A 12,881-nucleotide genomic window follows, 5' to 3' on the forward strand; every position below is an offset into this window, starting at 1 on the left:
TGTATTATATCAATTAACTGCAGTAACAATTGCAGTGAAAAAAAAAACAATTTTATGAATTTAAACATGATAATTTATATAATTAAAATGTGTTTATTGTTATGGAGACTAGATACTCTGTGCATATCATTTGGATGGAAATATATACATCCATTTGTAATATTGTATGTTGTGAGGGTAACAGAAAACATGGAAAATGAGTGGAAGACTAAAATGTGCATGGTTCTTTTTAGAGCGCAAACAATACATAAATAAACTCAATTTTGTAATATCAATAAATTCTTACTTTTACCACTAGGCCTACTGCAAATTATGTTCATTCCATAAAGATTGTTACTGTTACTTAGTGCCCTACATCTCGAAGATCCCCGAAAATAAAACGAAAGTAGAGATTTTGCGACATTGAAAGGACTTCAAGAAAATTTCTTAAATACTTTAAAGTATCAATAAAATGCTAAATAAACTTTAGATTAATGTTTTTATGTCTTAACGTGCATTTTTTTTATGTTTCGACATTTACCACAGTTTACGACAGTAACCTGCCAAAAATGAATATCGTTTCCGGTGTATGAGAAACACACTGGAGTCTGGAGACGGGAGAGATAGGAGAAAGAAATTAATTGCATGTCAAAACGCAACAAAAACTATTCAAAATGAATATCAGATGCGCAAGGGTAGGAATTCATTTAATCAAAACTTATTTCTTATTGAAAATAGTTATATGTAATACTAATTAGGAAAGGAGAATATGAGACAGACAAGTAAAGGTATTCCAACCCAGGCATAAGCCCTTGAATACGCCAACCTAGGCTTCTCCCCGGCAGGTCACCTGTCACGTCCAGGGCATGGCAGCACCAAATGTTACAGGAATATGCGATGGACAAACCAGGATTTGTACCTGGGTCCCCTGAATCACTAGTCAGGTGCTCTACCAACTGAGCCATCTGGCAACTGGTGATTGAACCTGCCTGACTGCCATAGTTACTTGGTACCCCCTGCATCTAATATATAGAAAACCACTAAATATTTTCACCATTGCCAAATTAACATGAGCAAATCTTATATGCTATTTTGCCTACTGCAGTCAAATATGCTGATGCCTTGGCGTCGACTCAACACAATTGGCCTTCTTTCACAAACTAATTTCCAAAAGCATTTGTGCCCTGTTTATGCACTGATCTAAAGTTGGCAGTTACCAGTGGCTGTTAATGAGGCTGCAACAGTGGTAAACCTAGTATCCCTGTCTTTCAAATGCTTGTGATCAAGCATTCACCTAGTACCCATATCCTTCACACTTCTGGTTTCCACAAATTTATGGTTCAATCTTGCAATAGTCATGTAATATCTATTGAATTATGTATTCACATGAAGGCATTTATATATTTGTTAATCTAGTCACAGTATTTTTTATCCAGAAGAAACAATTTTTAGATTGTATTATTTTTATTTACTATCCTCTCCAAAGGAAAAGACTGATATGATACTGAATGCCATTTAACAAGCTCTTCTATGGTCAAACACTACTTTTTCTGAATTTTTTTAGGTGAATACAAACAAGTTTCACTGAAAATGAACACCAAATTAATCTTAAATAATTTTGGACTTGTGGATGCCTTTTACCCCAAATATAATCCTTCATATGTTTGACATTGTGACCACTGGGGCAAATGCATTTGTATTTATTTTTGAATACCATCAAATACTTTGAATTATTTAGACTTTAAAAAAATCCTTATGAAGAAAGTAGTAACTAAGAGTGTGTATTTTGATGAGATTTGGGAAAACCATAGGGCATAAACCAGTTCTGTCCCAAAACTCTTTATATCATAATTAATTGAAGGAAACAAAGAGTTTGGAGTCAAAGCAGGCTTTTCCCCTGAAGGCAAAAGGAAGCATAATTACTTCTTCCTGAAATACTGTGAAGGATTCATTTTTATGAGATTGTGTATTTTAGCCTGAAGACTTGATGAATATGCAGCATTGTAACCTGTTATGTCTGCCTGAAAACTATCAGATGAAATACTACTTTTACCATGGTCTGTCATGGCCTCAGGTATAGTTTACCAGTACATGTAAATTCATATATGTACATGTATTACCATACATTTTGATTGAATATTGATAAATCAGTTTACTAATACAGTCAAACCTCATTATCTCAAACTTGAAGGAACCGAGAAAATACTTCGAGATAACTGAGGATTCGAGATATCCAGGGCAAAATACTTAAGTAATATGCAGTTGAGACTTCAAAATCACTTTGACATATCCATGGTATTCGAGATACATGTATTCTTGTTCGAGATACCGAAGTTCAACTGTACTTAGATTTATTGCATACATGTCAACCAGAGTTGGTAATCAGGGCTTAATTGACCCTTTTTGGTACAGGGTCCTGTACCCTTTCATTGGGAATTTTAAATCGAGAAAGTGGCAAAATTGGAAATATTGGTGCCTTATAACAAGTTTTACTGTTGAATTAGGAGTTCGATTGAAGGCTTATTCCCTATTCACATATTTATGAATCATTAAAATCTCAAAATTCAAATTTTTAATGATGTAAAAACTGCTGAAAAATTCAATCTGCTTATCATTTAGGAATACTTACTTAATTTTGGGGAAAAAAGAGTAAATTTTTAACTGGGACAGGATCCTTCTACCGGGCCTGGATACAGGCATTATTAAGCCATGTAGTAATACATGTACATTTAAGTCATATGTATATATTATCTCTGCTTATGTGCATACATATTAATTTAAAGTCAAATACATGCAAAGTGAGTCAAAACTCAATATCTCAAACACAGTGGGAATGAGAAAAAACTTTGAGATATCCAAAGGTTTGAGGCATTGAGGTTAAAATACAGTAAGAAAATAGTGTTTGGGACTTTCAAATTACTTTGACATATCCATGGTATTCTAGATATCAGAGTTTAAGATATTTGGGTTCAAAGTTAGAGATACCGAGGTTCAGCTGTGTAGTAGTATTATGACAGTCATAATAAATGATTAAACAGGATTGAACAAAATTTATCAAAAATATAAATTGAAGCAATTCTATCGTTATTTTACATTTCAGCTGTCATATGTTGCAGAGGATGAAGATGGAAAAATAGTAGGATATGTTTTAGCAAAAATGTAAGTGAGCATTGTAACCCATTGGCTTCTCATTTTTGTTACTGTTTAAAAGTTTTATTTCTTGGCTAATGTATGTGTTACTAACTTACTATTGTGGATATGTGTTGTTGTTTAATGTTACTGTTATTGTTATGCGTTACCTTTATTGTTAAGTGTAACATTTATTGTTACTTTGATACTAATGTTGTTATTTTAGTGTAAAGTCTAATTGTTATATGTCATTGTTATCTGTCACTGTTATTGTTTTGTACGTGTCACTGTTTTTGTTATGTGTTATTGTGTCACAATAACACATAAAAACAACAGATATTATTAAATAATTGTGATTTGTTACTCTTAAATTATTAATATTTTCATATCTTACTGTAATTTTTACATTTTAATGTTATTTTCATGTTATTGTTATTTTCATGACGTGTTAATGTTTATTTCATGTGTTAATGTTTTTTTTTCCATGTGTTAATGTTATTTTCATGATTTACTGTTATTTTCATTTATTTCACACTGCTATTGTTATGTGTTACTGTTATTTTTATATCTTACTGTTATTTTAATGTGTTACTGGTATATATTCATATTTTAAGGTTATTTGTTGTTGTAGGGAGGAGGATCCAGAAGATTCTGTTCCACATGGTCACATAACATCATTGGTGAGGATGTTGTCATTTGTATATACACACTGTACAAGTGTACATCAAAACTTTGTTGGAAGAGAATCATGAATTTGTAGCTCAGATGAGCTGAAATCTGTACAATTTTTACAATTTCAACTTTTCCTTCAAAACCACTGGGCCAAATTTAAACTTGCCTTAAAGCATTGTTGGGTAAAGGGGATTCAAGTTTGTTCAGATGAAGGATCAACCTCTTTGTGTAGGTAGATTACCAGGAAAATTAAAAATATGGTTGGGTTATTTAAAGGCTTTCATTTCAAGAACATTGGGCCAGAAAAGATGAGACTAATGTGAAAGCTTCCTGACATAGTGTAGATTCAAGTTTGTTCAAATTATGGCCCCAGGATAGGGATAGGGTTGGGCCACAGTAGGGGATCCAAGTTTTACATGGGAATTTATATGAAACAAGATGTGTTTCTGAAACACTCATGCCCCTGCATGGCAACTTATAGCGAAGGTTAAACTTTCTCAAATGCAAATCAAATATGTTGATACCCAAAGTAAGGTCTTGTCCCAAGGAATATATCTGTGAAATATGAAAGTCCTAGCAGTAACCATTGAAAAGATATGGAAAAGGTTAAAGTTTTTTCAAAAGTAAGTCAAACATCAAGGTCAAGGTCAAATGGTCAAAATTAATGGTGCCCAAGGAAAGGCCTTCTCACAAGAAATATACATGTGAAAAATGAAAGCCCTAGCACCAACCGTTCAAAAGATATGGCCAAGGTTAAAGTTTTCAATTTTAGGTCAAACCCCAAGGTCAAGGTCAAAGGGTAAAAGTTGTTGATATCTAAAGTAAGGTCTTGTCACAAGGATTACATATGTGAAGTATGAAAGCCCTAGTACCAAATGTTCAAAAGTATTGGCCAAGGTTAAAGTTTTCCAAAATAGCTCAAACCCCAAGGCCAAGGTCAATGGGCTGTAATTGTTGGTATCTAAAGGAAGGCCTTGTCACAAAGATTACACATGTGAAGAATGAAAGCCCTAGCACCAACTGTTCAAAAGTTATGGCCAAGGTTAAAGTTTTCCAAAAGTAGGTCAAACTCCAAGGTCAAGGTTAAATGGCCAAATATGATGGTACTCAAAAGAAGGTCTTGTCACAAGGATTACACATGTGAAGTATGAAAGCCCTAGCTCCAACCGTTCAGAAGTTATGGCCAAGGTTAAAGTTGCAAAAGTAGGTCAAACTCCTAGGCAGGGTTGGCAAAATACCGGGAAATACTCATATTTCCCAGGACAGTGGGAAATACTGGTAATTGCCGGGAATTACTGGTATTTCCCGGGAAATACTGGGAAATAAGAAATAGCTACATATTTCATAATTTTAATCATATTTGTCAAGGTATAGACATGTAGTGCACATTACTGGCTAAAATGTCTACCTTGTATCATTGTCCTGTTTTAAAAATTTCTGGTTTTCCAAGTTATTCATTTTATATAATCATAAAACATTATATTCATATAGGACCTTCATATACCAGTCTTGAGTTCCATTTGTTTCATGCTTGAATCAGATGTAGTCTATGAAGGTTTTTGAAATGAACCCAAAGATCCCAATTGGTTTTTTATTTAACTAAAGAGGGATCAAAGAAAATTATTAAATATAGGGCGTGATGTAAATATCAAACCTAAGTAGAGGCCTGACAGTCCTACTCAATGTAATTATCTGTCAAAACAGGAACACAAAACTGTTCAGAGCAATTTGTTAAAACAATATGATTGATTGTAATAACTACAGTGTTTATATAAGAATTAAAACAAGTTTGTTTTGTTCTTGGATTTATAATTAATAAACTAATTTTACAAAACTGAAAAGAAAATTGAATTGGAAAACTTCAGATTTGTTTTTTAATATACAGCCAGGGAAATGTGTACTGCTTTAGAATGCTTATGAGTAGCAGACCTAGAGTAGTGATACATTCTGAATATTAAATTGCATTTTGACACATATTCAGTATAAGTCATCTTTTGTTTTTATGTTTATTTTATTTCTGAATTTTGTATAGGATTGAATGAAATCAATGAATGAAAGACACAAAGTACTCTAACTTTGTATTTCCCAGTATTTCCCAGTTTAGGGAAAATTGTAGTATTTCCTGGGACGGGAAATACCGGTATTTACCACTGGTAATTCCCACCACTGGTATTTCCCGGCCAACCCTGCTCCTAGGTCAAAGTTGTTGGTCTCAAAAGAAAGGTCTTGTCACAAGGATTACACATGTGAAGTATGAAAGCACTAGCACTAACTGTTCAAAAGTTATGGCCAACGTTAATGTTGGGTAAAATTTTGTAAAACTGGGTCAAACTCCAAGGTCAAGGTCAAAAGGTCAAATATGATGGTACTCAAAGATAGGTCTTGTCACAAGGAATACACATATGAAGTATGAAAGCCATAGCTCCAACCAATCAAAAGTTATGAGCAATGTTAAAGTTTTTGTTGACAAACAGACAGACAGACAGACAGGGCAAAAAACTATATACATGTACCCCAGAATCTTTTGATACGGGAGCATAAAAATGTTTTCAATTCTTCATCTGAAGAATAGCAGGGCCATGATAAGTGGTATTTATATACAAATATCCTACATTGTAGATAGTGTTCAAATAATGACCTTGGGGTTAGTCTTCTGAGGAACAGAAGAAAAATCCTGCCGCCCCCCCCCTTACTGGGGGGATTGTGACCCCCTCCCCCCCTTACCAGGGGCTTTGTGAAAATTTTGCATAGGAATTAATGAATACAAAACATTTATTTTTTGCTTTTTTCAATAATTACTATATTATAATTACTCATATTAAAAAGTTAACATCATCAGGTAATCTAGATTCAAGTTTTTTTCAGATCATGCCCCCAGATGGTAGGGTGGGACCTCAATGTGGGTAAAAAAAAATATAGGTATAGAATATCATGAATATAAGAAAAAATCTTCTAAAATCTTACTCGGGTCAGTATTGTGGTCATGGGCCTTTTGTTCATTGTTTGAATATGTTATTAACTGATGCAATGTGTTCTGATAATTTTCTTTAAAATATTCTCAATATACAAGCCATGAAAACTCAAAATTTTGTAAGATTTATAAAGCTTTTTCTGCACAAACTATTCAAGGTAAACTACTGAAGATAAGAAAAAGAATAATAGAGTTTCCAATTGTGTTTTATTTAGGCAGTCAAGCGGTCACATCGGCGGCTCGGTCTAGCACAGAAGTTGATGGATCAAGCCTCTCGGGGGATGATTGAGTGCTTCGATGCTCAATATGTGTCGCTTCATGTCAGAAAGAGCAACCGTGCAGCTCTACATCTCTATAAAAACACACTGAAGTTCTCGTAAGTTTTAGTTGTACTACCCATTAATTTACCATGATCCAAGTTCTTTAACACATTAATTGAAAACCCTTATCAGAAAATAAAATGTAAAGAATGGCTCCTCAGCTGAATTTTAAACACAATCAGAATTTAGATACAGTTTTCTTTTATGGGAAGCTGAATCATTTGAGAAATAATGACTCAATCTTTGTAGCTTTATTATCATACATGTATAGATATCTAAGAATTTCCTCCAAGATGAACAGATAGAATCTAGTCTTATTAAATTACAGTTATAATTCCCATATACACGTTTGATACCACATCTTTAGTGGGTGTGCACTGTGCAGTAAGATACCTATAAGTGAATTAATTTGTTTTTTAATTAATGATAACAACATTTTTTTTTCATGATTTCATGGTAGAAGAAAAAGCTATTGTGTTTTAGAGAATTTTAACATCCCATGGGCATATGAATTCATGGTTCTCTTCATACCACGAAATCAATGAAAAATCCTTACAGAAATTGGTGATTTCACTGTAGATACAGCAGTGTATATAGGACACATTCAATGGCCAAATTCTGTTTTCCAATTATTGTCTTCTTGAAATTTTAGTCTAAAAATGAAGATGAAGTTGAGCATATACATGTACTTTATCATGATATTTCAGAGTTAGTGAAATAGAACCAAAGTATTATGCAGATGGTGAAGACGCATATGCAATGAGGAGGAATCTTTCAGAATTTCGAGAAAAAGTGAGTTCCATTCTCTATTCAGATTTATTTATAGACTGGAAACTAGGACAAGTCTTATGACAAAATTTGAAGTTTACAATTATTTGGATTCAAATTTACATATGAGAGAAGCCTGATATGTACATGTACTTGTAACCATACATAAACAATGTACCATGTAAGATTTATCACTCATTAGGCCAAAAAGAATTAATCAATAGTTTCTCAGGCACCGCCGCATCAGGTCAAACACTGCCGCATTGATACATGTACTTGTAACCATACATAAACAATGTACCATGTAAGATTTATCACTCATTAGGCCAAAAAGAATTAATCAATAGCTTCTCAGGCACCGCCGCATCAGGTCAAACACTGCCGCATTGATCAATTTTATTGACATATTGAAAAGGGAAATAGCTCAATTTTCTATTTTTCCAAGTTGAAAAAGATTATTGAGTTATTCCCCTTTTCATAAATGCTAATACACCCAAACTCAATAAATTGGTGCAATTCAAGATATTTTTTCTTCAAAAATCGACTTTTGATTATCCATCTGCTAATAACATTTTCGGATAGATCAACATATCAAGTTTGTATTCCCAAAGATTTTTCAAGTTAAGTTCATTGGTTAAGAAATTACGTCAATTTGAAATAAAGGTGTATTGTTGATCATTATTTGCTGAGAAACAAGCGTTACGTATCATATTATAGTTTTCCTTTAAGATTTTAGGATGAAATAATATAGATTGTAATAAATCCTCAATGTCAAAAGCAAATCAGTCTATTTACTATCGTGATAAGACAAAAAAGATCAACTGTCATAATGTATTTTATGAATTGATGCAGTCAAATTGTCGTACTATATTTTTTTCTTCAAATGAATTAGACATATCTCTAAAATTTTATATTTCAAATATGCCTCAAGAAAAATCAAAACTGCCCAGCGCAAATGGGGGTTCTAAATGAATAGAGGATCCATTTATAGAAACGTTAAATAAAATGTTGTTCATGAATTGTGATCTTGTTCTTATTTACACTTTCAAATGCAACAACGTTCGTATGTAACGAATGTTTCATGAGAAATAATATTTACTGATTTAAGATTAATTCCAACAAAATGGACCAATTCATGAGATGTAATTTCTGTTCTACTTGTGCCATGGTATTGAAAATGTCAAAAGAAATCATAATTTGAACTGCATCATATATATCGTGTCATATTTTCCTTGAACTGTTCTATATGTACAAACGGATAAGAGATATATGTAAAATTGTCTGTATAGACGTTTTAACAGAACCTAAAATAATGTAAATAACAATTTTTCTGATGTGACTTTTAGCTTGAAATCATTTAACCATCAATGGAAACTTCCTTCGTATTTCTGCTTGGGTCAATGCCATAGTTCAACTAAAATAAAATGCTGAAACGTACATTACTTAACATAAAATGCGAGTTTAACAGTATCAAAATTATAAGAGAGAAACAAAAAACCCTGATGTAGATTCAGAATAGAAACTCAAGCCTTTGTTTAATCAATATCATATGATTCAATCTAAAAATGTCTTTCAAAATAATTTCAATTAATGTTTTTCTTCAGAATTAATGTGTGTGTTCAATAATGCGTCTCTAGAATCAGTTAATATTAAAATTTATGCAAATTAAGCTTAAAATGATACAAATCAATCAATAAAGTTTACATTCGAACAATTAGTCATGAAAGAAATTCTGTAAATATTGTTGCAATTTTGATATATGATTTGTTAAAAATTTCGTAACATTCGTTACCTTGGTAACGAATGTTTCAACACCTTTCAAGACTAATAGTGGACATTCAGGTGTAGATTGATACTGGTTGCGTAGTTGTTGTCGGTCGTTATATAAATATTAACAGTTACATACTAATTCATTCCATTTGATTCATTGTTATTGCATTCTAGAAAACAAACTCACCAACACTGTCTAGACTTTAGAAAAAAAATCATAAAAAGGCAGTACCGTACTCCGGATGTCAAAATTTGAATACTTGCGCAAAATATTTGACTATGTTTATGTGCAGAAGATGTTTGAACTCATAAATCATTCTTTTTTAAGAGGTTTGGTAACGAATGTTTCGGTAACGGTTGTTTCATTTAATCATTTTCTCTTAAATAGTAAGCTAACAATAAGACATTGTTAAATCATGGTTGGAGCATGGAATACAGTTGTTGGATAGAGGAAAAAGTATCACATGTTTAACTATGATATCATTCTATTTCATCTATTAAACTAATACAACGAATGTTTCATGCCTATCCATACGCATGTAAAATAGGAAGATAGAATGTAATTTCAAAGTATTGGTAACATATACAAGGCTTTGTACCATTTATTTTTAATTTTCAAGAAGTTTCCTTCAAAATAAAACGTATTCCAATCTTACAGGCATACAATACCGAATACTCATACTATATTTAATGTCACAGTCCGTTTTTATTTTGTTTCTGGCGACATGGGGATATCAAATCAAAGTTTGGTAATTAATATATTTGTGATTATGCTCAATAATTTATTAAAAGCATTTTACAAATAAATGTTTTGAAGACATATGCTATCTAATTTAAGATTCAACTGTTATTTGTACAAAAAATAGCCATTTAAGTGTAATTATTCAATGTTGGCGACAGTAACGTACGTTTCAAAAAATCACAACATGCCAAATAAAATATCTCAATATGATTTGTTCACTTCATTTTTGTTTTTTTGCCTTAAAGGTTACATATTTATGCATTCATTCAAAAAGTATTTTCTTTGACATTTCATTATTTTTTTACGCTTAACCCCCAGCGACATTATTTGCACCATTTTATTGAGCTTGAGTGAATAGATAGACGTTTTTATTAGATAAACAATACATTTCTTGTTAATACGGTATTTTATGAATTAACTTTGTTTGGAATAACATTATTTAAAGTTGAATACATATTATAATTGATGTAAGAGAACAAAAAAAGTAAAACTCAGTTTATATCATCATTTTGTTGAACAATTAACTTAAAAAAAAAGGGGTATAACACCTGCTTCTAAAAAAAAAAAAAAAAAAAAAGAACCTGCCTGCCACATTAAATTTTGAAATTTTTTGGCCTGAGAAACTATTAATCAATTTTTTGTGGCCTTATGCATTCAATAGACTGATAAAGGGAAGCATCATGATTTGTGAGTCTACTCTTAAGTCAAAGGAAACAATTGTAAATTGAAATGTGATTGAGAGCTGGAAGTTTAGTAAATATGGAAATGTGGTCAAGTACAATGAAGTACAAATCTAATTAATGTAAAAAAATTGATTTTATATACAAGGGATGGCTTCACTTTCCTTTTCTCCTTACTTTTTCAGTATGGTCTAAAAGCTCAAGCTGAGGCAGGGCCGTCATCATGACAGCAATGACATGGGAGGTGTCATTATTTTTAATTTTCCATTAGATACCAGAGAAAATGTGAAGCGTGATACAGTGTGAGAAAGGATCCAGCTCTAGATTTTCATATAATGTTGATAGAATATGAAATGCTGAACCTCACCTGGCATTGACTGTTGATTCTATTTAAGAATGTACTCTTAATATTTTTTTTTTCAATTTAATTTTGTTGTTGTCATCTTTATTTTCTTTAAAGCTTATGAAACATAATTGCATGTTAGCTATTTTAATATGCATTTAAAAATTATACTTGTAAATACATGTACATGTGTACATGAATAAATATGCTATAAAAATTATTTGAATTGTAATTTTGATCCAAATTGAATTGTGTTAAAGCAAAAGATGGATGACTTGATTATGACAAAATGTGCAAAGTGCACAAGAAAGTAGATGAATTTTTTTTCCACACTGTAACAAGAGAAGAGCTATATTCTGAAGCAAATAAAAATATGACTGTGGACACCCCCCCCCCCCCCCTTGTTGCTGACTAATCGTCATCTGTACATGATAGAGTTACCTCCAGTTAAACTGTGCCCATATAATTCTGATCGAAAAAAAAACTTGGAATGGCCTATAAATGTATAAGATGAAGATAATGTACAGCGATCAATCTCGCAAATTTAAACAAAACATATCGTGAACAGGGCAAAAACACAGACCCATGGAAACATCAGAGGTGGAATCAGGTGCCTAGAAGGAGTAAGCATCCCCTGTCTACCATTCACTCGATCCTGCTGTGAACCCTATGTATTGATCAGGTTGATGAAGTACTCTGTAGTCAAATCTAGTATAAAAGCTATGACCTAACAAATTGTATGAAACATTTCAAACAAATAGGTTGTATTTATGAACAAGGTCATTATAACAACCGTAGAATTAGCTAAAAGCTGATATTAAACAAGGTTGTTGAAATCCTTGTGACATCAACTTATTTGCCAGTCACTTGCCTTGGTTTAAAAATTGATTGTACTCAGGGCATGCTGTTGTGTATCCAATCAGTTAGGAGGGATAAACACCATATACAGATGATGCTGGAATATTAATAAATAAATAAGGGAGGTTCACAATGGAAAAGCTGAAGTCATCCCATTTGTAATCACAGGAGTTCGCATACCTATCAATTTTACTGAAATTTTTAGTAAATAAAAAAAATATATAATACCTATAATAATATTATAATAATAATAGAGGCTAATATTAGTTGACCGTTATTGTTTATAGTCAGTAAAACATCCATATATGAAATAGATGTGGCTTAGACGTTGTTATGTCTTTTATTTTAAGTTCACTGGGATATATCAAGTCGACATATAAATGAAAGTAACTATTGTTTATTGAAAAAAATATGTCAACATATCTAAATTTTTGAGTTGAATGCCACATGAAGAGTTATTTTCCTCTCCTGTACAAGTTTTTGAATAAATTCTGCTATGGGAATATAAAAGCAGGTCGGTTAATAAAGGAGTACAATTAGTGCCCTTTTGAATTCCAACATTCCCCCGCGCCTGATCTCCAAAGAATACATAGATAATTTGTACGTATACATGAGTTACTGTGGACAGCATCTTTTTAATAATATCAAC

The 12,881-nt window shown here is 32.1% G+C and overlaps 1 protein-coding gene across 1 annotated transcript; it reads left to right on the top strand.

Annotated features, from left to right (window-relative positions):
• The first annotated feature begins 581 nt into the window (after positions 1–581).
• LOC133187816 (N-alpha-acetyltransferase 11-like) lies at positions 582–11,594 on the top strand. The gene is made up of 7 exons (XM_061323217.1): positions 582–674; positions 1,955–2,053; positions 3,080–3,138; positions 3,740–3,788; positions 6,967–7,127; positions 7,779–7,863; positions 11,217–11,594. Exons 1-7 carry the CDS (start codon positions 654–656, stop codon positions 11,256–11,258), a joined length of 516 nt encoding a protein of 171 aa, XP_061179201.1. The 5' UTR covers positions 582–653; the 3' UTR covers positions 11,259–11,594.
• The last annotated feature ends 1,287 nt before the right edge of the window (positions 11,595–12,881 follow it).

Source organism: Saccostrea echinata, unplaced genomic scaffold (assembly GCF_033153115.1).
Source record: "Saccostrea echinata isolate AGI-Se365-2 ecotype Australia unplaced genomic scaffold, CSIRO_AGI_Sech_v1 ptg000015l, whole genome shotgun sequence".
Lineage (NCBI taxonomy): Eukaryota > Metazoa > Mollusca > Bivalvia > Ostreida > Ostreidae > Saccostrea > Saccostrea echinata.

Bases quoted from the DNA above. Each gene is read 5' to 3' on its own strand.
- LOC133187816 (XM_061323217.1), top strand. From the start codon at position 654: ATGAATATCAGATGCGCAAGG. The intron at 2,054-3,079 runs GTATAGTTTACC...TTTACATTTCAG, and splicing joins ATGGTCTGTCATGGCCTCAG to CTGTCATATGTTGCAGAGGA. The intron at 3,139-3,739 runs GTAAGTGAGCAT...TTGTTGTTGTAG, and splicing joins GGATATGTTTTAGCAAAAAT to GGAGGAGGATCCAGAAGATT.